The sequence below is a fragment of the Poromitra crassiceps genome, assembly GCF_964638095.1.
Source record: "Poromitra crassiceps genome assembly, contig: HAP1_SCAFFOLD_576, whole genome shotgun sequence".
Taxonomy (NCBI): domain Eukaryota; kingdom Metazoa; phylum Chordata; class Actinopteri; order Beryciformes; family Melamphaidae; genus Poromitra; species Poromitra crassiceps.
The window spans coordinates 33738-58737 of NW_028151832.1; the positions used below are offsets into that span (position 1 = coordinate 33738).

A 25000-nucleotide genomic window follows, 5' to 3' on the forward strand; every position below is an offset into this window, starting at 1 on the left:
TAGGTGTCCATTCCGGCTCAGTAGCTTGAGTATAATAGACACTGGTTCACACAGTGGCTCTCTAGACTGTTTAGAGACTCTTCCCCTAAGACAGCACAGATCATTCTCTATAACATCTCTGCCTTTAGTACATTATCTCAACCACTGTGAATGGCCACACCTGGCAGGAAACCATTAATTATAGAGGTCACAAAGATAGCCTATAAGTTAGAGGTTTTCAGCTGTTCCAACACCTGTTTGTGACAGATGCTTTGTCATAATTTAGTTCAGAGAACAAGACCTCATAATGTCATAATGAAGGTGACCACCCAGTGGCAGATCCAAACGCACACACACTTTTTTATAGGTATCTATGCATTGTGATGATCAACATCTGGCCAAGTGAAAATTGACTGAATTTGATGTATTTTTTTTATAGTGTTTTGTCTCTCTATCATTGCTCTCTATGTTCTCTCTCTCTGCCTCAGATCAGGTGTAGGATGTCGCCATCTTCTGGAGAGATATGCACGCACAGCTGGTGGGAGGATCTGTGCAGTACGATACATAGAACGTGAACTGAGGACTGTTTGTATGGTTTCGATACGATCAAGGTGTGGCGCTTCTGCTGCCTTCAAGTGGTCCTCGTAAGCTCGTAGGGTCAGAGAACGCTATTGGCTGGGTTTCCCAAAAGCTTCTTTGCGCTAAGAAGCTAATTCAACCCTTCTTAAGGCCCCCTTAAGAAGCAAACGCGTTTCCCAATTGCTTCTTTACGAAGGCATGCGTTTCCCAAAAGCTTCTTAGCGCTAAGAAGCTTCTTTGACCCTTCTTAAGGCTCCCGTAAGAAGCCAACGAAGCCAACGCGTTTCCCGATTGCTTCTTAGCCTAAAATTATCTTCCAATTATCCTCCGTTAAGAAGGCTGCGTTTCCCAAAAGCTTCTTAGCGCTAAGATGATCTTTCGTTAAGAAGGTTTTGTAAGAAGGGTCTGGAGCCTTCTTAACACCTTCTTAATGACAAAACACTGGCAGATCCAGCCGCGTCAGGCAAAAGGAGATACTTGTGTCCACTGTTCCTCTTGTGTTTTTCCCTTTTTCCTTTCTTTCATGTACCCTTTAGTGTTTAAAATTAGGGAACACTTGAAAATCTCCCCTGTATGTATGGTTACTTGTGTTTTAAATGTTTTACCGTAGGCTATATTCCTCTAATCAGAATGGATTCCTTTTATAATGTTGTGGATTTATATAGCACCTTTCACAGAACCCAAGGTCGCTTAAATTCTGTAGTGTTTCTCTGTTTTGTTGTATGCTGTGTATATAAAGCAATTTGAACTGCAGTCCATGTCTGAAATAAATAATGTTTAATAAAGTTTAACATGACCATGATTAGGTGTTAACAGTGTTTCTCAACCACTGAGTCGTGGCCCACTGCTGGGCTCAGAGTGCCATCAAGTGAGCCGCTCCAGTTAAGATGCTTCTTAAGAGCCTTCTATTTTTTTTATTTTTCTCGACTGTTAAGAAGGCGTTTGGGAAACACTTCTTTGGAGCCTTCTTAACTCCTTAAGAAGATTCTTAACTCCTTAAGAAGCTTCTTAACTCTTAAGAAGCTTCTTTGTTGGGAAACTCAGCCATTGTCTCGTACAAACGACCTGTCGCACATTCAAATTAAATAACAAACTGGGCATTGTAACAATTAAGGATTAGTGTAGTCCTACAGTATGCACAAAGCACAAAAATTCAAGGCACATAAAGCAGATTATAGTGATTATTTGATTTTAGAAATCTCACCAGACCACGTTGTGCTGGTGCAGCAGCAGAATGACAATGAAATAATGTGCATCACGCATGGAAATTATAGTTTCATTCATTAAGTTGTCATATCGACCCATCTAGAAACCGCAGACTTTCAGTTTCACATTCGTTTTTACTTGGGTCGTTCTTGCAGTTTCCGACAGTGCGATGATATTGCAGTGCGCCTGAATACAGCATTCCACTGGCGTACCAACACTGGTACCAACACAATGGTTCCCAAAGACGTGGTCGAGAAGCAGACCTGTTGTATAATCAGCTATCTGTTGGATGATTTTGACATAATCAATCAAGGTTCATGTGATACTGACTCTGAGTCAGGATTTCGCTCTGCAGACTGTCAGATTGAGGCAGATGGCCCGGAGCCCAGCGGTAAGTCACTTGAGTGCCTGTGCCTGTGTGAGCGAGAGAGAGAGAGGGCACTATGTGGGCAGCAGTTTTGTGCTAACGTACTGTACACATTATGGTAAACGGGCTCGAAGTTGATCAGTAGCAAACCTGTGGGTCGCCATATATGCTAATTTATTTCTTAGTTTCAACTATTAGACCACGTAGCCTACCATATGGAAACATTAAAACATAACGTCACTGAGCGCACCGTAGGCCATAGGTAGTAGGCTACTTAGCCTACGCTTATGATCGGCTAGGGTGCTTAATATTGCTCAAGGTGGGTCACCGGGTGTGAGGGCTTTGACGTGTTCGTCCTCCCGGCGGCTAGTCCCGTAGTGGAACTCATTTGATTTTGAATCTGTCAACCGATTGTACAGCAATTTGCACATTTTGCACTATAAGACGCATATTAGCATAGTAGCTTAGCAGCTGATGGTCCATTATGGTGTTGAGACTGTTCACATAGCTGTTTTGTGTACTTTGCCCTGTATTAACGGGTTAACATTAACATTAAGAGGTTCAAAGTGGGGTCCTGGGACCCCCCCAGGGATCCGGGTTCCAGGGGGTCCCCAGCAGCAAAAAGGCATTTATTTATAGCATTTATTTTCATTGGAATTCCAACCATAACTAACACAATGATGTATGACTATTTTGGTCCGGGTTTCATACACTTTTCTGTAATAAAACAAATAAAAGTGTGACGACCATCCCACTCTCGCCCTGTCTTGCAGGTGCTGCTGGGGTCATTAGGCTGATTGGGTGCACCTGGGCCCATTGGGCTCATTGGGCTTAAAAAGAGCTTTAGACCATTCAGTGTCTCTCCCTCCTCACCGATACACCTTTTGTTTCAATGTAGTTGGTGTTGTCTAGTTATTTTCCTTTAGTTTAGTTAATAAATAAGTATGTTCGCTTTTACTTTGGTGTATGACTCCCTCCTCTCATTCTGTATGTTACAACCTGTTATGTTACAACCACTCGTTATAACTCAGCTCAATGAAGTAACAAATGAGGGGAGTCAGCCTACACACCAAAGTAAAAGTTTAAACAATTTATTAACTAAAACTAAGGGAAAATAACTATAGTACAACACAAACTACATTAAACAAACAAAATCGTATCAAATGGGGTGTCCGTGTGGTCTATTTTGTGTCAGTTTAGGGGTCATTGACGTGAAAGAGTTTGAGAACCACAGCGTTAGAGTATGAGAGAGAAACGGGATGAGATCATCTTTATTAATTCCACAGGGAGGTTAGTTGTAGAGGATTGCCTTTTCTGTGTCAGGTAGCCTACTTTATTAACTGAAACTTTTCTGTGTCAAGTAGCCTACTTCATTAACTGACACTTTTCTGTGTCAGGTAGCCTACTTCATTAACTGACACTTTTCTGTGTCAGGTAGCCTACTTTATTAACTGAAACTTTTCTGTGTCAGGTAGCCTACTTCATTAACTGAAACTTTTCTGTGTCAGGTAGCCTACTTCATTAACTGACACTTTTCTGTGTCAGGTAGCCTACTTCATTAACTGAAACTTTTCTGTGTCAGGTAGCTTACTTCATTAACTGAAACTTTTCTGTGTAAAGTAGCCTACTTCATTAACTGACACTTTTCTGTGTAAGGTAGGCTACTTCATTAACTGCACCCTGTTTTTCAGATGACAAGTTTGACCCAGTGCTGATAGCTGATAAACTGAGAGCTGTGGCTGATGGGCTGATGAACGATGAGAAATTCATGGCAGCACTGAGTAACCTGAGGCAAGCTGCAGCAGAAGAGGTAAGACACACACACACACACACACACACACACACACACACACACACACACACACACACACACACACACACACACACACACACACACACACACACACACACACACACAATGAGCAACATCTGGCCATGTGAAAATTGACTGTGAATTTGATGTCTTTTTACTATTTTGTCTCTCTATATGTTCTCTCTCTCTGCCTCGCACATACACACACACACACACACACACACACACACACACACACACACACACACACACACACACACACACACACACACACACAGTCATTTCTGTCTACACTGTAAGCAGCAGACTATCGATTGACAACTTTCCATGTTGTTCATATTGATTCCACTGTTTTTTTCTGTCAAATGAGTTGAAATGTAGCTATTATAGTAGCCCAGGGATTCCCAATGCCGGGGCCCACTTTGAAATCTGAAAAATTATATTTCCTCATTCTTTCAAAGCGCAAATCGTGAAGCTTTACTGTGTCAGAATCAAAATCCGCGTTGGATATTATTAGTCTGTTCCTGAATGACTGTCTAAAGTTACCGCTTTTATTCACATCAGTCATTTCTTTGAAGAGCGGTTTCTGCCTCATGTATATTCAGCTCTATTCACCCTCTCAATAAACTCAATAAAACCTGCATGTCTTTTTTGCGAGTGGAAGTAATGTGTAATCTATCACAGTCTAAATTTCCAAAATCCGTAGGCGTATTTAGACCATTTAGGCTCAATGAATAATAATGATCTCATGATGCGTTTGGTCACACTGATGGAATAATTCCTATAGGCTAATAGGCTATCAATAAAAAGATTATGATAATAAAATTAAAAAAGGCTGCTGAACTGAATCGACACGTGCAGGCATAGATTTAATTTATAAAAAAAATGCCTATTTTGTGGTCACATAGATCTATAGGCTATTGGCAGCAGAGTCGCATATCTCCATATTTCATACAATGACTATGCTGGAAATAAAGTGAAATCACATCATACAGGCCAAAAGCACCACAGTTGCAGCTGCAAAATGCAGGAGTAGCCTAGATATGGATATAATCTGTGTGCAGGCGATCCCATAAATTGCTTAGATGTAGTAGGCTATTCTGGCATGTATGACCATGTCCAACCCAACGTCAGTCTCAGCTCCGCTGCGCACACGGCGCGGTCGCTTTGGAGACGTTTATGTAACCTTTTTACGCCGGTTTAGTGATATTTCTCCACTCACCGTTCAGCTGCAATCGATCGGCGGGGTCAAACAACGTATCTAGCCTACTTAGAACACAAAAATGAATAGCCTATATAAAAACATATTCCAAAGTAGTAAGTAGGGCTTAATTTAAATGTAGCCTGCAATAAGTGAAAGGCTTCAGTCCTTGATTAATTCAACAGGAGCCATATGTTTTTTTCTTTTTTCTTTTTCATTTGAATGCAATGTATTTTTCATATGGCGACTCTCTGTTTCCAGAGAGCTGATTGGTAAGCAGGTGGGTCTTTCATGGGTTTTGATCTTATCCTCTGAAGTTACCTCGCTAAGCCACTAATCTTGCTTCGTGGTATAGGCCTCAGGTGTTAAAGTGGGATTTGGCAGGTGATTTTGAAAAGAAAATGCATAAGTATTTCACTTCCTACCACGCTCCAAACAATGCACTGCAATTTCCTTTACTTTATAACTAGTTTGAATTAGAATTAGCCTGACATAGTTTGAAAGCTCGCATGCTGAGGTTGTTGTATTTGTTTATGTAGGCTTGTTTGAGGTTAAAACATAGTGCATGTTTGTTTACAATATTTACAAATGCATTTATCATTTGTGTAGGCATTTACTATTGATTTATGCACTGATGATGTGGAAACGTATCTAAAAGCGGCCACTAGGCGGCATTTGGTAGTTTGTATTCATCCAAAAACGTCCACCAAAAGTTTTTTTGTTTGTTTTAGTTTTTTGTCCTGGCGGCCACCTGCAGTACCTCCACGGCCCACCAGTGGCCCGCGGCCCACAGTTTGGGAATCACTGTAATAGCCTAATGCTACGCATTCATGTGAAATAGAGATGCACTGATACAACTTTTTTCTTACATTTGGGTAATTGCCGATACGGAGTACCGAAATGAGTACTTAATTAGGGGTCAACCAATTTTGTTTGTTTGTTATGTCTTTAAGTTTAATGCATCAGTATGCTTCATTTATTACAATCTCTAATATCCATTTTATATTTGCTGTGAAAACATCAACATATTTCTCCTTCAAAGAACTGTATTTATTTATTCAAATTTCTCGCCATAAACTTTTTACAAGATTACATTTGAGCACATCATGATCGCCATCAAAACTCAATGCAACCTAACAAAGTGAAAGTGCCAGTGGACAGTGGACAGTGTAGGGTATACGAAGCGTTTTCTGAGAATCGTGTAAAAAAAAAAAAACGAGGAGAAAAAAAAACACACATTTACACTTCGAAAATCATAAAAGTTCTCCTCATTTGTGAAGATTATCTTGCTGAACACAAACTTCACTGTTTTCATAAACTTTTGTTAACCACAGACCTTATTTCAAGCATTTAACCAAAATCCCCATGCAAAAATCCCATTGACTTTTACACGCAAGAGGAAGTGCTCATTCCTGCGGTGCTCTGCAGGGCGGAAGGCAGGAGAACACCCAGGACAGGACAGGCAACCAGTCCATTGCAGGAAACAAGTTTAGCTCTGTACTTCAGTGGTTTTTGCCGGTCATGATGACAAAGCGCACATCATATCTTTTGTGGTTTCATTCCGGAAAGGCATCTGTTTTCAGGATGCCTGGTTATTCTTTTGAAACCACTTCAAACAAAACCTTACCGCACTCCATGCTGTTGGACTTGTTCATCACACCGCTTGGTTATTCTCTGTGGGCTTTCAGTATTGAGAATGCACTGGTGTCAGTAGTGTGTTAACACTGCACAGCATTTGAACTTAGGATCTGCCCTGGAAAGATCATTCAAAGGTATAAAGTAAGCATGTCGTGCTCAATTTCCAAACTTTGAATTGATTTTTTCCTATATTAACCATTGATCACATGCCTGTCTTAAATTACTTTACAGAGAATGAGCCTAAATAGGTGCTCAACAATCAGCCATACAAAAGAAATGTATAGGACAAGCATCAGGAAGAGCGAGACACACAAAAACAAAAAATGCAGATTGAGGCTCATACACGCTCAGGGCCCAGCTTTACGGCAATGTTTCATCTTCATGATGAATCGGCTGCTCTGTACTGACCATGTCTCATCTCTGCCCAGGCCACAGAGGCCATGGTGGCAGCCTTCAGCCAGAGTGTGAAGACCTTGGTCCAGGCTCCGGTGTCTCAGAGGGGTGAGGTGGCTGCTGAGATGCAGCTGATCAAGGCTTCCGTGGCTCTGGGCATCTACGTCAGGAACAAGGCCCCTGAGCTGAAGCACAGTGTCAGGGGAGCCATGAATGCATTCTTCATCAACAACCGTATCACCGACTGGGTGGCTCAGCGAGGCGGATGGGTGAGTAGTGTACATGTGTAAGGATGGGTGAGTAGTGTACATGTGTAAGGATGGGTGAGTAGTGTACATGTGTAAGGATGGGTGAGTAGTGTACATGTGTAAGGATGGGTGAGTAGTGTACATGTGTAAGGATGTGATGAGTAGTGTACATGTGTAAGGATGGGTGAGTAGTGTACATGTGTAAGGATGGGTGAGTAGTGTACATGTGTAAGGATGGGTGAGTAGTGTACATGTGTATGGATGGGTGAGTAGTGTACATGTGTAAGGATGGGTGAGTAGTGTACATGTGTAAGGATGGGTGAGTAGTGTACATGTGTATGGATGGGTGAGTAGTGTACATGTATAAGGATGGGTGAGTAGTGTACATGTGTAAGGATGGGTGAGTAGTGTAGATGTGTAAGGATGGGTGAGTAGTGTACATGTGTAAGGATGGGTGAGTAGTGTACATGTGTATGGATGGGTGAGTAGTGTACATGTGTAAGGATGGGTGAGTAGTGTACATGTGTAAGGATGGGTGAGTAGTGTACATGTGTAAGGATGGGTGAGTAGTGTAGATGTGTAAGGATGGGTGAGTAGTGTACATGTGTAAGGATGTGATGAGTAGTGTACATGTGTAAGGATGGGTGAGTAGTGTACATGTGTATGGATGGGTGAGTAGTGTACATGTGTAAGGATGGGTGAGTAGTGTACATGTGTATGGATGGGTGAGTAGTGTACATGTGTATGGATGGGTGAGTAGTGTACATGTGTAAGGATGTGATGAGTAGTGTACATGTGTAAGGATGGGTGAGTAGTGTACATGTGTAAGGATGGGTGAGTAGTGTACATGTGTAAGGATGGGTGAGTAGTGTACATGTGTAAGGATGGGTGAGTAGTGTACATGTGTAAGGATGGGTGAGTAGTGTACATGTGTAAGGATGGGTGAGTAGTGTACATGTGTAAGGATGGGTGAGTAGTGTACATGTGTAAGGATGTGATGAGTAGTGTACATGTGTAAGGATGGGTGAGTAGTGTACATGTGTAAGGATGGGTGAGTAGTGTACATGTGTATGGATGGGTGAGTAGTGTACATGTGTAAGGATGTAGTTCATCAATTCTTTTTAAACACATCACTGTCATCGCTGGCTTTTGTTTGGTTGCGACTTGTTACTAACGGATCATGGAAGTGACAGTTGGAATGTAAATAAATAGTTGATCTGAATATAAACTTAGTGGAGGTATGATGCCCTGTCATTACCACTTCAGCCTGATTATGTTTCCATTTGTCTTGATCCTTTTCCTCTCTGTCAGATCATTCTTTGTTGAGGCAGTAGGAAAACCAGAAGTGTCGTGTTTTTTAACCACTGTGGCAAACCTGTGCACCTGAGGAATGCTCATGGTCATTGGTCTCATGGTCAGTTCACTTCAGTTCAGTTCAGTTCACGTTTATAGCCTCTTATCACACAAGCACGTCTCAAAGGGCTTTACATAGCCCAACAGTGCAACATGCAGACACTGGGTGAGCCGAGGGTTGTCAGTCCAGGAAACCACCATCATCATAATTTCACAACTCCAGCACACACGCCACAACCGTTTAAGCTTTGTGCTACTGCAGTCATTTTAGTGCAATACGCCTGAGCAATCAACCTCAGATAACAATATAATGAATTATAAAATGTTACACATACTGTACATGCACACATTTCTCAATACATAGATGTTGTTGTTGGAGTGCTTCTTTTTCAATTTCTTCACTCCCTGGACATTTTCATGTCCTGTAAACTTTGCTAGCCCCCACACACCATGAGGCGTTTATGTGGCAATACCAGCTCATTTCAGTGCTCACCACCAACTGCCTTGATGCTTTCCAAACCACTACAACTAGATGTGTCATCATCATCTTCATCATCTTCATCATCTAGATGTCTTCTTGAAACATTTACCCTGGACCTGTATCTACCCAGACAGAACCAGATCAATACACTGTAACACAAAACTCACAAACCAAGCTACCAGAACATCCATTCCTCATTCTGACAAATTGCAAACTCTCTCTCTCTCTCTCTCTCTCTCTCTCTCTCTCTCTCTCTCTCTCTCTCTCTCTCTCTCTCTCTCTGTGTGTGTTTCTCTGCCTGTCTGTGTCTCTCTCAACTAGAATAACATATGAACAGTTTTCACTGAATTGTTAGGTTTGGGAGCAGTTTGGCACCTAGCGTATGTCCTGTCAGTTATTATACTAGCAAACTGCTCACTTTGTTTTTCTTTGCTTTCTTTCAGGATATAGTGGCGGAGGATTGAGACAATTGGATCTTGCCAAACCAGCCCCAACTTAATAGTCAACGCCTTATGGAAACCAACCACTCACCATAATGATAATTCACCAGCTGACTTTGTAAATCACTGTACTGTTCTCCAGTCTCTCTTCTGGATACATTATCAACAGACTTCATCTAATATGCTGTTTTTAGATTAGTTTAGTTTAGTTTAGTTTAGTATTTGTCAGGGACATGTACAAAAGATAACAGTGATCTCAAAGAGAAAAGATGCCTTGCCCCAGGTTATAGCAATTTGCTCTTTTCCATCTGCAGTCCCATTATCACAGCAGACTTCCCTGAGGGCCAATGGAGAGGAAATGAAAAGGTCAGGATCTTTGAGAGCTGATCCTGTTGGAGCAGAAACTGAGCTCCTTCATGAGACATTTAAAAAAGCAGCTTCTTTTCCCCTGACAGTGAAGTGTTTCACCAGCAGGAGGTAGCGTGTGGGAAGATCACCCTATTCCCCCCCCAGTTACCCTCCCCCCCAAACAGGTGCCCTGTTCGACCAGAGGAGGCACTATTGCAGAAACCAGGACACATACCCTTAATCCGGCCTCCCACCCGCATGGCCAATTGTGCCTGTAAATTGTGCCTGTATGGATGCCTGACCAAGCCGGAGGTCCGGGGCTCAAACCTGCGACCCTCGTGTTGGTAGCCAGGGAATCTACCACTGCACTACCCAGATGCCCTTCTGCAAATACAAATGTGGGTGAAGTGAGTTGTGGCAAGTTTACCCTGAGTTTACCCTGCACTACACCCCTACATGCTTTGTTATAAAATATTTTTTTATTGTCTTAAAGGAACACTCCGCCCATTTTCAACCAGCTTTGTATCATTAGAACATCAGTAGTATATCAGAAAACTGTAAACTGTTTTGAAGTCTGTCATTTAATTTGACAGTTATTGAGTGTTAAAGTGTGGACCAGTGACATCACTGGTCCACACTAACTCAAACTAATAACTCATTAACTCAAATCAACTCTCAATAACTGTCAAACTATTCATCATTCATCTAGTTTGACAGTTATTGAGAGTTGATTTGAGTTAATGAGTTATTAATTTGAGTTAGTGTGGACCAGTGATGTCACTGGTCCACACTTTAACACTCAATAACTGTCAAATTAAATGACAGACTTCAAAACCGTTTACAGTTTTCTGATATATTACTGATGTTCTAATGATACAAAACTGGTTGAAAATGGGCGGAGTGTTCCTTTAAGATAGGTCTTGGTAGGTGATTCATTTTGTAGGCTCCGGGGGGGGGGGGGGGGGTCACTTTATTTTTATTTGTTGGGGTTATGGGCATCTATAAGCACATATCATTTTCTTGATGCATCTTGTACACTTGCCCTTTTATCAAATTTGCTGTGGCAAACAAAGCTTTTAATAAGTGATTTCAAGTTCTACAAGGAGTACAACTACTGTATTGTATTTCAGCTACTGATGAAGTCAACATTAACATATATGTACACAGATTGGCTACCAAATCTTGATGTGTGTTCACGTGCGTGCGTGTGTGTGTGTGTGTGTGTGTGTGTGTGTGTGTGTGTGTGTGTGTGTGTGTGTGTGTGTGTGTGTAAACCCCTCATCCTACCAGCTGGGGTACCCACAGATCCCAAAGATATACGTTTTGTCATATCTCACAGGAGCTTCATTCTATCATTCCAATTTTTCAATACCAATGTAATGTTGGGTCAAAAGCACCCAATTTTGCCCAATCAGTTTTAAAAGATGGAACTATTTATTGAGTTCATGTTTGCCATGGGTCTTCATGTGCTCTGTTGATGTCGATGACCCTAATTACTGCTCTTCCTAAGGTTATTAAATTAATTGTAGCTTTCCGAAAACAATGATCTTTTATTTTTCCAGACATGAATTACATAACTAATAATGCTAATAATGTTTTGAGAAGAATAAGTTGCCATTTATTTGGTTGTTTGTTTTTACAGTTGTTTATTCGTGGGGTCCCCAGGGACCACAGTTGCTAGTCCTTGTACTGTATGTTAAATAGAATATGTTGGTGGGATGGGGGTTCAGCATGTGGAACTTATTTGGGAAACCTATCAAGCTGTGATATCAAGTACTTGAAAATGGCCTGTGTTGGGTCAGGTATATCCTCAATCATTTATTTGTCAAAGAATATATACACGGGTATTTTGACAGTAAGCTTGATAAATGTGTAACATTTTGCTGTTGAAGGCCTCGATGCTTATTATGTTTGTTTAATTGTGATCGGTGTGCCACCTATCTATTTGACAAGGGATTCTGCATTTTCACACCAATTAAATGTCTTAATGACTGCATTGTTCCGTAAAGCATGCACTTTGCTAACCTTTTTGTAATTTTTCTAATGAGTTCAATAAAGAAAAACATCCGGATGACCTTGAGATGATTTTCTTACTTACCTTACCTAAACCTAGGGCTGGACAATAATTCAATATTATTGTTCATCATCTTTAAGTTGAATCATATTGTAATGATATGAAGATATTTTAAATGTCTAAATTGATGATAAAAAGCAAATTTTCCATAGTGTCCATCCCTACATCTCATGTTAGTTTGACTTACAACTGAACATTTAGCCCACTTGTAGAACATACAGATATATATACAGTATCGTGTCACCGTTCAGCCTAAAAATACAGAGATATGATTATTCGTCCATAATTATATAATATATATCCATTACTGGGCTGTAGCTCACCCAGATAAACATAATGGATGTGGTGCAGAAGGTTGTTGGTTCAGTCCCTGCATCAGGCTCTGTCTTCAGGAATGTTCACATGATAAGCTGCTGACTAAGATGCCAGCAGTGTTGCTTCTTTATCATCAGTTTGAACACTGATAGAAATAAGCTGGTGAAGGAGACTGGACAGTCCCTGGCTCTACTAGTCTAGCTGCCTGGTATGTACTTGTTCACTGGTTCAAATCCCACCTGTCTCACTCTTTACGCTTTCAAATGCCAAAGCCAGCAGTCTAAATGTGTTTTTGGTCGTTTTACCTCTAGTGGCCGCATGATGCTGGAAAGTGCATTAACTCTTTCAATGTCGGTAAAAGTTCAGCAGTCTGTGGTTTCCTCTCTCATAATCTCCTGCTCATATCTCTGTGGATGTCGGGCGTCCCTCACCAGGCCCCTTCAAATATATTCTTGTTTTTCTCTCACTTGTAGAATGTGGCAAGCTCTACCGATATATGGCAGCTAAGTGCAAACCAACCCCAAACAACTCTTTAGAAATCGTAATCGATCTAAGTCTGCATGATGTTAGCCAACTACAATTTAAAAACGTCAACAACAATCAATAATAATAGATTGTTAATACCAAGATAGAGACATTAAGTAACACAGCCTCTCTCTACATCACGGACTAACTTATGGACTTCAGCTTTATGTATTTTTCAAAAATCTGTATTTTTCAAAAATCCCTTTCACTCCTACAAAATACACATTTTGTTTTATTTTACTTTTCCATCAGCTGAAAAGAGGAATACTGCACTACTATAAAGACCCCAACTGGGTAGTTAGTTGCTTTCTGCAGTAGGCTAACTCTCCTGAATTAATTTAATTCTAATGTGAAACAGTTTGTTCCGCAGATTGGACAGATGGTCTCATGGACAAAGTTGTTCTGAGGCTAAATAAACACAAACTCAAATGAGACTAAATGGCCACATGAGCATGAGCAATCCAATTACATGGAGTGAAATAGCAGAAAAAGACTCTGGGGTAAACTCAATAGATGGATTTCAATCATGAGAGACCAGTTGGTAAGATTTAACAAGCAGCTTTATTCAGCAAATGGCATGGCAACTACTTTGGCTATGACTCCATTTGAAGATGACCCTCCTCTTGTGGTGAGAGGAGGGGGCATCTGTATAGGCTAGGATAGAGAATTCCCCCCCTTCCCCATGGGGAATTCTTCAGGAGTCAAGACTTGTTGGTGGTGGACTGGGGAGGTGGGTGGGGTGAACCACAGCTTCAGTGAAGATGAACAGCCATGATGCAAGCTGCTGCTATGATCCAACCAGAAGAGGAGGGTGATGTAAATCGCTGTATATACTACGCCCATCCTCTACGGTGATTGGCTCAGGGATGAGGCATGTATGACATCACACTGCAAGTATGATATCACCGATGACATCAGCGATGACAGAGACGTCACGGGCTGATTGGATATGGAGGGATGGGGGGCAAGATATATTGCAGGGTGACGTAACCGGATGGCGGCCTTTATGCTTTAAATTCAGTCTCTGCAGACCACACGTCTTCTCTGTAACAGGATGACTGATACCAACAGTGTAAGCCACAATCAACACAAGTCAGGTCAAACGGAGGAAAGGTGTGATTGTGGAGATCGTTGCATTGTCACTGACAGGAACTACCAGAGGGAGAGGAGCACTCCCTTAACCACAACACAGCTGATCTGTAATTAGTACTCCATCTGTATAAACAGATCTTCACTCAAGCGATCTCCTCTCTTGCTGCTGGCACTGCTTTCCAGAGACTACTCAGAAGAGGAGAAATGCCAGCAGTGGACGCTGGTGATGTACTGTCCAGACTGCAACATCTTCATCAAATCAATAGGTCAATGTAGGACATGGTGGAACAGCCAAGATTGGAGAAATTAAATTCAGGGGAGGTGAGCTGAAGTGAGCGGGTGACTATGGAGGAGTGAAGACAAACAGGAAAGTATTGGTGGTTCATGCACAGTAATAAGACATGAGCAGTAGGTGATACTGTATGTCAGGCATATCCAAAGACTGGCCCGGGGGCCAATTGCAGTCCGCAGACCAATTTCAAGTGGCCCCTCGGCTTGTCTCTCAAAATACACAATGTGGCCCTCCACACAGTATTGGTTAATCAAGCAAGTTCCATTTGTGTGTTTTTTTCCCCTGTTCACCTAACAATGACAGCTCTATCATACAGTTAAAAGACAATCCTTAGAGTACAATTGTATTGTATGTGATTTTTCTATTTTGATTTTTTTTATAACTCATATGATGCAAGAAGCAGCTGGCCACCTGTATTTTCACATGATCTAATCTGGCCCCCATTCAAAAAGGTTTGGACACCCCTGCTGTATGTGTTACAGTATGTTACTTGAATCCTCAAATAATGGACAGCTGGGCAAATGAGCTAAATTGGTTGCAATACATTTGGCTGGCAAGTTAACTGGCATAATGCCTAACTAACTACTGGCAAGACTATTTTTCAGTTGAGCTGCTGAAATTATTAGCATTCAAAACAGAATTAATTTGCACCAACACAAATGGCAGCAGACATTTTACAGAAAATATAAATGGTAAAACCTGTGAAAAACTTATTTTTTTAACACTTTCTTTTATTAAGTCTACTAGTATTCATTGATGAATGATTCGGTCTTTCTATTTGTCTATTTGTGTATATTTTGGCATTTTAACCACAGAAGAGCAGCCCAGCTCATTACTATTTATTCATATTTTCTCCTGAGTTTAATACAACATCCAACAAACATTACATGCATTTGCTCATTACTGAACGTATGCAATTGATGTTTAAATTTGTTCTTTTGGCATTGTAGTTTGTGATGGTTGATGATGCAGCATACAGAGAAAAATAACAATAGCTAGTTTAGAACATGGCTACTGAAACATTTAGCACTAATACAACAAAAACAACTCAGCTAATGGGTTTGAATGCAGTCTGGAAGCTGCTTTGTCCCATGTCTACTCAGCCTCGTCTCACAGTAGGCAGCCGGAGGACGTTGGGTCTGACCGGTCTGACCACATGAGACTAACTCAGCCTGTCTGTCTAGCTGTGACCTTCCAATAAAGCAGAAATTGCAAAAACAGTTTTCAAAAGTGTGTCAGCGCTGGTCACTGAAGTGCTGCTGATGGCCTGCAGTGCACTTTCTCTATCCTCATTCTGTTTATTTAACTGCTCATCTCCTCATTCATCATCCCCTGCTTATAAGGATTAGCTATATAAACATCACAACAGTGTTAGTGCTATTCCAACAATACAATGCCTTTACTCCCAAATATAGACTCTCTATCAGGCTACACTTAACAATGTTCACACATATTGTAGCGGATCGCCTTGAAATTGCGGGGTGCCAGCCGGGGTTAATTCCGACAAATATTTGTTTTCAAGGTCAAACCCCTACATGGATACATGAACACAAGATCTCTTCACTTTGTCATGAACCCATATTGCATAAATCCAACACACCCAGCAATAGCACTCAAATAACCAACACTGCACACAATAACCAGCAAGACACAGAAATAGAGTTCAGGAAAAAGTGTATATTGAAGCCAAACCCAAAATAAAATGTCCTTTACAGGCCGTCCAATAATCCAATAATGTTCAGTAATCCACATAGTCAGTTCCAACAGAAAATGCTTCAATAGTACTTTAACAAAAAATGAGGTTCAGAGTAATCCCTCTTCCCAATAAACGATCTCTGGCAAAACAACACAATCCCGTTGTCATGCCGAGTTTTGCACCCCCGCCGAGAAATGCACCCCACCATATTTTGGGGCTGTTTTAACTTAAAAACAGGGATGCAAATCTCGGCAGGTACAAACTGCCGAGATGTGCACCCCCCTCCATAAAGCCAGGAGAGATCCCCAGGTCTCGAGGTCATCTGTACCCGGATTTTAAGCACCAAAGTCGGCTTCCATGAGCCAGAAGAGAGCCCCAAGCATGGAAGTCACCTCCACGCGGATCTAATGCATCAAAGTCGGTCTCCGTGAGCCAGGACAGACCCCCCTGGCTTGGAGATCACGTCTACCATTGATTATATCATTTTTAAACAGTTAAGTTTCCGTATAAATCATTATAATATGCTCCCGGAAGGTGAGGATGCAATTCTCGGCGGGGGTGCAAAACTCGGCATGACAACTGTCTTGTGTTGTTTTGCCAGAGATCGTTTATTGGGAAGAGGGATTACTCTGAACCTCATTTTTTGTTAAAGTACTATTGAAGCATTTTCTGTTGGAACTGACTATTTATGTGGATTACTGAACATTATTGGATTATTGGACGGCCTGTAAAGGACATTTTATTTTGGGTTTGGCTTCAATATACACTTTTTCCTGAACTCTATTTCTGTGTCTGGCTGGTTATTGTGTGCAGTGTTGGTTATTTGAGTGCTATTGCTGGGTGTGTTGGATTTATGCAATGTGGGTTCATGACAAAGTGAAGAGATATTGTGTTCATGTATCCATGTAGGGGTTTGACCTTGAAAACGTATAATCTAAAATATTTGTCGGAATTAACCCCGGCTGGCACCCCGCAATTTCAAGGCGATCCGCTACAATATATCCTAATAGAAAATCTTAGAGCATTTAATCTCCCGGAGAAGAAAAAAGAAAATCCATTTACATATTTACACAGCCCTTTATTGTAGGTACTGTATTATGTTGTTTCAGTTTTTGCAGTAACCAACCAGTAGAGTGCAGTACTAAACAATTTCAATCATACCAGACATGCCACTCGGTACAGCCTATACAGTATGCCTGATTACAGGAAGTAATCAAACACCTAATTTAGGTGTTTGTCCTATCATAGTAAAACAAGCAATATATTATATTTACAGAAGATGTTTAAATGCATGTTAATATACAGTATGACAATTGCAGAATATGAGAAATGTTAAACAGCATGGGAGCAGTAAAATGTTATGTGAACTCAGACATAGATTAATTAACTGAAAAGAAAATGCTGTTTTAAACCCTGACAGCCAAAGATGGAGTTCTGAGTGACGAAGAAATAAAATGTTGAATAGATTTTTCTATTCACTAAATGACTTAATGAGGGGATCAACTCACAAAAAGTCTCTACTGTTATTTTAAGATTATACTAGAATAGAGAATATATTTTCCAATCAGATGGGGTTTGCATGATTCGCGTGGGTTTCCTCTGAGCGATCTGGTTTCCTTCCACATTCCAAAGGCGTGCAAGTCAGGTGGGTGGAGACTCTCTAAACTGTCCATAGATGTGAATGTGAGTAATTGTCTGAGTGTCTGTCTCTGTTAGCTCTGTGATGGTCAAGAGTGTTTCCCTGCCTTCCACCCAGTGCACCCTGGACTCTGAAGAGAAATAAGTTGGTAAAAAAAATGAATGGATTTTGTTGTCATGCTTGAATTGAATTATTTCCTTGTTATGCTGTCCTGATCACATGATCCCATGTAAAGTCAACTCAACAGCCAGGGCCTCAAGTTGTCTGGCTGCAGTTCACACTGAGAAGTGAAGGCATCTGAGTGAAGATGCTCACCTCTGTGAAGAAGCTGGAATGCCAAGCATACATATGGGTGATACATACTTGCAGCACACTTTACAACACAAAACAAATGTGCTGATAAATAACAATGGCATGCCTGTCATTTGAATTGACCCACCTCACATTTTTGTAAAAGTTCTCTGCATTCTTGGCTAAGCCCAAAGCAGAGCTGTTTGCTTTGCCATAGTTCTCTGCAAAGCAGTCTCCACACACTAACTCATTAGGACATGAGCGGGCAGTTGTGGAGCCACCAGGCATGAAACCAGGAGGCAACCCCACAGTCAAGGGCATTACAACCTGAGGCATGAAACCAGGAGGCAAACCCACAGTCAAGGACATTACAACCTGAGGCATGAAACCAGGAGGCAAACCCACAGCCAAGGACATTACAACCTGAGGCATGAAACCAGGAAGCAAACCCACAGCCAAGGACATTACAACCTGAGGGGGGAAATATATTTGACCCCATGAGAGCTGGACTCCATTATCGACATCCACGTGTACTTTACAGCTTTCCTACGAACTGCTAGGGTATCAAGTCAGTATGTACCTCCGCCAAACTTTCTGCAAATTTGTTTCATGGTGTTACGTAAATCTGTTTGGACCAGATACATGTAGATAAACAGACAGACATCTATAGATAGATAGATAGATAGATAGATAGATAGATAGATAGATAGATAGTCAAAGTCCAGGGTGAAAGCAGCTTTATTTTCTTCCGCTTAAATGGTTCATGGAAATGTTGGCTTTAGAACACAGCAGATAACACTAATTGCATTAAATCAATGTGCACATTCAACACCTTGAAACTGCTTTCTGTGTTTTGACTCCTATCAAGTATCAACCTATGATTCTATGTGTGGTAGAAATGGTAGATAATACCATTATAACATTTCTTTAATATAATATATCATCTCTCTCTCTCTCTCTCTCTCTCTCTCTCTCTCTCTCTCTCTCTCTCTCTCTCTCTCTCTCTCTGCCTCTGTGGAAACTTGTGTGTTTTGCAAATGGCTGATAAGCTATTTTCTCTGTCATGACAAGACACTGTCCACAGCCTTTATCTTAAAAAACCTCACCAAGATGTTCTCAAGTATCAAATATAATATTAGTTGTGTGCAATTAGAGCTTCTGTCCTTGTCACCAGTTTACAGCATCACAAACAAGTGTTATCTGACATTTCATATCTCAGCTATTTTCCAGTATAAGAAAGACAGAAAGTTGAATCTTTGCTTTTTGATGACACTTTTGTTGACACTTCTGATGTGCAGATATGGGCCTTGCTCGCGGGCAATAAACGTGCCCAGATCTGGACATTTCTCAAATCTTATCATAATTAGAGACTGATATGAAAATGTATGGCATCCTTCATATTATCATGCACCGTTATGAGCATTCAGTGATAGATTCTGATTCACATTTCATGTACAGTAGGCTATGCAACGTGTAGGTTTTCTTTGATATTATCAATGTACACCTGAGATTGAGAATATTGCAATTTATCACATGGGTTCAGTAAAAGTAAACAGATCAACACATATCAAGAATTTCAATTAAAAGTGAGGAAAGAAACACATGGAAATATCCTCACAAGAGTAGCATTTGAAATACAAATGTCCTGGTGTCCCAGCTGGTGTGTGTGTGTGTGTGTGTGTGTGTGTGTGTGTGTGTGTGTGTGTGTGTGTGTGTGTGTGTGTGCGCGCGCACACACGCGTGCGTGCGTGCGTGTGTGTGTGCAGAGATCAACCAGGTCTGCTAGTTGACCTCCCACCACCTTCTTGAGCTCTTGTAATTATCCCATTCCCAGATGATTATAGCCTCATCACCCTCTTCTGTCCACACTTATTTACACACTTGCCCGCTGATGGCCAAGTAATACAAGAGGGACATGCACATAATCTGCAACCCCTCCCTTCAGGACCTGCACAGTGCCAGGACACTGACGCGGTCTGGAAAAATCATGGCCGACCCCTCCCACACCAGGGATACACTTTTTGAAATGCCCCCCTCAGCAAGAGGCTGAGGTCTGTCAAGACTAAAACCTCTCGCCACAAGAACAGCCATCAGCCTCATCAACAAGGCTCGAAAGCCCCTACTGCTAAGGACTCTACCTACCACCCCCATATCCCCCAACCGCAGGCCTCGACAACAGGCCAGAATCCTCCCACTGACATGAACCTACCCCCCCCCCCATACGTTACTTTAAAGTAGCTGCAGCTGGACTGCATATATATATATATATATATATATATATATATATATATATATATATATATATATATATATATATATATATATTCATGTATCATAGCTGCTTCTCTTACTAGAATATTTTTACGCTATCCATTTTCATTATATTATTCACCTTTTGTATTGTAAATTCCTATTTATCACTCAGGACCTTCTAATTCGTGTGTATATTGGACTGCACTTTTTTGTGTGTATCTTTTGATTTGTCTTCTGACTATTGATGTTGACCTCTATGGTGCATATACCTGTACTAAGTCCAATTCCCCATATGTAATCTGATTACCTTTTGTGGCAATACAAGTCATTCTTATTCTTGTTCTCATAAAGAACGGCCACACACCACACCACTGATGTCCTCAGTCCCGAGACAGAGAAGGACGGCACGAGTTAAGTGAGTTTTGTCAGAGATGCTAGTTCCTGTCAGAGGTACATGAATATAGAGTGGATGCTGATGGCTCCATCTGCTAATGCACATAGAGCAGTGTGCTCGCAAAGCTGCATTACGGTAATTTAAAATAAGGCCCACCATTTGCTCTGGCATTGATCTACCTGATGTCCTCTGTCCCTTATAAATCATAAAAAAAAAACGAATGACATCTTTGGGAAGTGGATTCCCCACTCTCATTAAAGAAAGCATTCCTCTTGAAAATGTCTCATTCAACCAACAGCTGCAGCAGGGAGTGTCAGAGAAGGATCACTGTTTGCACAATGACCTGAATCTTCTTGTGAAGCGTGCGTCTAACGTTAACATCATTTTCATATCTGCCAGGAACATTTGTACATCGAATACATACTGTATTGTGAATGTTGGTGGTTTGCGGTCAGTTCTTCATGTCAAGTGTCACTTACTGTACATTATATACCACTCAGTAAAAAAAAAACATAATTAAAAACAAAATGCTATGTTCCAGCCCCAAATCTGCAGTGCTGCTACACTGAAATACATCCCCACTGAGAATGAAATGGAAACACCTGGGGGTTTGAAGGGGTAGAAGTCTGGGCTTCAAAGTGACTAAACTGTGTGATCAAATGAGGCTGTAAGAGCTCCAACATTTTTTTTGAGTTCACAAAGTCAGTCTCGTGTTGATCATGGCTGATGCAGCCACACCTATCTTGATTACATTGCAGATTAGCTCCAGGATTTGGGAGCATTGAGAGGGAGATATGCATGTCCACAAATATTGAATGAGGAGCATCATGTACATTCTGTTTGAGCACAGATGCTGTTTTTCAGTATTACCACAGTATGCTACATTTAACTACGTCCCACTTCATCATACTCTCTGTCCATAAGGCCACATAACTAAGATCAAGGAGAAAAGTTGTATTCTCAACACATAGTAAGATTCTCGGGTATTTGAGATAAGATTCTCGGCTAATTGAGGTCACTCGCATAGAAAAGGCCGTGATTTTAGTTCAGTTCAAAGATCCCTACAGCATACACTACTATTGTACAGTGTGTCGTCCATCTCCTACTGACATACACTCATTGATTTAAGTTCAACAAGTTCTTGTTGGAATGTATGAGAAGCCCCTCATCCCGTACGACATTGTTATTCTGTCAGCCAATGGAGAAATAATCCGTTCTCTTATTACTTATCGAAATGAAAGTCTGATTTAGGATGATGTTCATCTTGTCTCCACACTTATTCTTCGTCCTGTCCTCTTGGAGTGTAGAATGAAGGAACGACAACAACCTCACGAGTCCGGTCCACTATGGAGTTCCCCCATCCATGTCATCCTTGTAACATCGATAGCATAATGGGCATTTTTCACCAATGACCCCTCGTGCGTGAAAATAGGGCCAGGGCTCCTTTCCGTTCTGAGTGAGACTTTTTAACAGTTGCACAGCGATCCAATCAGTTTGCGGAACATCACACATCGTCGTCGTCGTCTTGCCTCAGCCTACTCTCGTGTCGCCGTCCTCTCTGGCTCCCTCTTTGAGGAAGCCGACCGACCGGATCCTGACACAGCACGTACACTTTCCAGATCTTCTGGAACGCCGTGCGGAACTTTTTGATGCGGAACGCGTAAACGATGGGATTGACGGCCGAGTTGCCGTGGCTGAGGAGGATGGCGATGTAAAGCAGGGACATTGGTTTGTCACAGGCCGGGCAAAAGAGGGTGATGCAGTTGAGGATGTGAAGAGGAAGCCAGCTGACCGCAAAGAGGAAAAGAACAAGGGCCAGCGACTTGGCTAGCTTGAGCTCCTTGCCAAAGTAACGGCTGGGGTCCGTGTGGCTGTCCGTCACCTAGAGACAAAGGAAAGGATTGTCAGCGTGTCCATTTATTAGGGTTTAACAGTGGCTTCCAATGCCGATTTAGTGGTTAAATTAGAACTTGCCCCGATGATTGCTGTGGTTTTAGTCTAATCAATTGTGTGTACGTCTAAGAAATGTGCCCGATTTTGTTCTAGACAATTAGAGCAATTGAGGCCTCACCTTTTTGTTGAGCTGCTTGTGGATCATGTAGAAGATCTCGGCGTAGATGAGCAGCATGACGAGCAGTGGGGGCAGCACCCAGCCGAAGAAGTTGAAGTAGACCATGTAGTCCATGCTGATGACGTTCTCAAAAAGGCAGGTCACCAAGAGGTCATCGGTCACCAGGGAGCCGTTGTCACGGAGATGCTGCAGGTTGTTCCAGCCCAACATGGGCATCAGGCCCACTATGAAGGACACCAGCCAACACACCACCACAGCCATGCCGGCTCGCCGCGGGGTCACCACCCGTTTGTAGCTATGGCAACAAGGGACAAGATAAACCGATGAGGAAGAAACATTTCAAACACAACATGTACGTGTTATCATTTCTGTTATTTGATCAGAATGCAAATTTACAAACAGCAAAGTGCATTTGCATGTGGCGATAATTCATGTATCATCTCACGAACAAAGTTGCCATGTGGAGCTACTTGTGGAGCTACTTGATCAAACACTACATGGTAGGACAGCAGGTGAAACAGTTATTTTTCTTCCATTCTTCACTTTGACTTTAAACTGCTGCTGCAGTGTGCTCTTTCAGGCACTGGCAAAGGTGCGACAGGCAGAAATGCCTCACAGGATCCAAACACATCAGCCTGTCCTCAAACTAAACTATGGGGTAACTCAAATGCCAGTTCAAGCAAAAACGAACATTGCTGCAACACTGCTCTACAGACTGACAATAGGATGGGACTCTTGAACAACAATTTGAAATCCTTTTGTGTCTTTATAGGACACCACCCTTTCTTTCCCACAAAAAGGCCGGCTATTGCATAGGTCCATGTCATGTCTTAGTCATTGTCGAAAGGGCGTGTAAGATTCCTGTGGCAGACTCCAGCCGCTGTGTAAGACTGTTGATTTTAGGATTCAAGCTTTATTTATGACACCAGCCAAGACGACGAATAAATAATCTCAAAAGTTGATTCTTCCTCTCACATCACCTTCACACCATATATGAGGCAACATTTTTCCTGATCTTCATAATCCTGCTCCCTGGCTAACCTCACTATACACGCCTGAGCCAAACCAGCATTCTCTCTGTTTATCTGTCTTTAGCTTTCTTTCATTTGTTTCTCTCTCTCTCTCTCTCTCTCTCTGTCTGTTTTGGGTGTCAGTCTGTTATTGATTCTGTTTTCCTGTTTTTTGCATTGTGTCTTTGAACTGTGCACCAACTGTGGAAAGAATTTCCTCTCTGAGGACAATAATCTATCTATCTATCTATCTATCTATCTACAATATCTATCTATCTATCTATCTACAGTATCTATCTATCTATCTATCTATCTAGCTCTCTCTCTCTTCCACACACACACACACACACACACACACACACACACACACACACACACACACACACACACACACACACACACACACACACACACAGGATGAATGACTGCTCACAGGATGTTGAAAGAAACCCTGCCATGTCACTCACTCGCACGGACACACACACACACACACACGCACACACACACACACACACACACACACACACACACACACACACACACACACACACACTGGTGTACCATCACAAGTCTTAATACAGCTGGTGTCAGCTGTGTCTGTCCATCCCATTACAGGCTCACTCAAGATCACTTCCTGGGTTTGACCACAGGCCATCTTCAGTATACTTTCCTCTCAGGCATCAGCTTCAGGTAAAAACCTGCAAATCCTCCAGCCAAGTGGAAAGGCTGGATCACACAAGCAAAAGCTGCATGGCCATTTTCCCATCAGACAGACTACCTTTTGGTCATGACAGATATAGGTTTTCAAACTACCTCTAACAGCAATCACGGGTACTTCAATTGTGTTTCCACTATAGTCCCATGGGCCGATGGGGACACTTTTGATTCGCATTTCTAGATAGTAAGGTTTCACGCATGCTAAATGAAATAAAAAAATAATGAGATGGGAGCTTGTGGCTTAGATGAGAAGTGGTTAGGTGGAGGTATGTGGCTATAATTTTCTCAGTTCCAACGGTAAAATGTTCATACGTCTTGTTTTGGTTCTTCTGTTAGTTGTGCACAAATACCACCTTTTCTGCTGTCGATGCTGATCCTGAGGAGAAAGATTCAAGTATCACCTGACACTGAGTACCGATCCAATGTAATATTTTTTTACAAAGGGTTATGGAATAATAATGATCAAAAATATAACCCCCCCTTCCCTCCCCTTCCAATTAGTGATATCTCAATCTATGACAGAGTCAGAAACCTACGGGAGGATTTTGGATCCAATATATTGGGCATATCCTTTGATGGAATTTA

At 41.7% G+C, this 25000-nt stretch overlaps 2 protein-coding genes across 2 annotated transcripts in view; one reads left to right on the top strand and one right to left on the bottom strand.

The window, feature by feature from the left end:
• Nucleotides 1–1995: 1995 nt before the first annotated feature.
• LOC310771381 (uncharacterized protein) lies at nt 1996–10191 on the top strand (the record flags this gene model as incomplete). Its single annotated transcript, XM_083664006.1, has 4 exons — nt 1996–2155; nt 3823–3941; nt 7212–7445; nt 9702–10191. 4 exons carry the CDS (start codon nt 1996–1998, stop codon nt 9720–9722), a joined length of 534 nt encoding a protein of 177 aa, XP_083520132.1. The 3' UTR covers nt 9723–10191.
• An 11644-nt stretch (nt 10192–21835) lies between these two features.
• The window catches only part of LOC310771380 (adenosine receptor A1-like), a gene marked incomplete at its 5' end in the record, with an annotated part of 4364 nt that continues 1199 nt past the window's right edge, over nt 21836–25000 (bottom strand). Inside the window, 2 exons of the mRNA XM_083664005.1 lie at nt 21836–22499; nt 22689–22983. Coding sequence (XP_083520131.1) covers nt 22122–22499; nt 22689–22983 — 673 coding nt within the window. The 3' untranslated portion in view covers nt 21836–22121. The remainder of the gene's footprint in view (nt 22500–22688; nt 22984–25000) is intronic.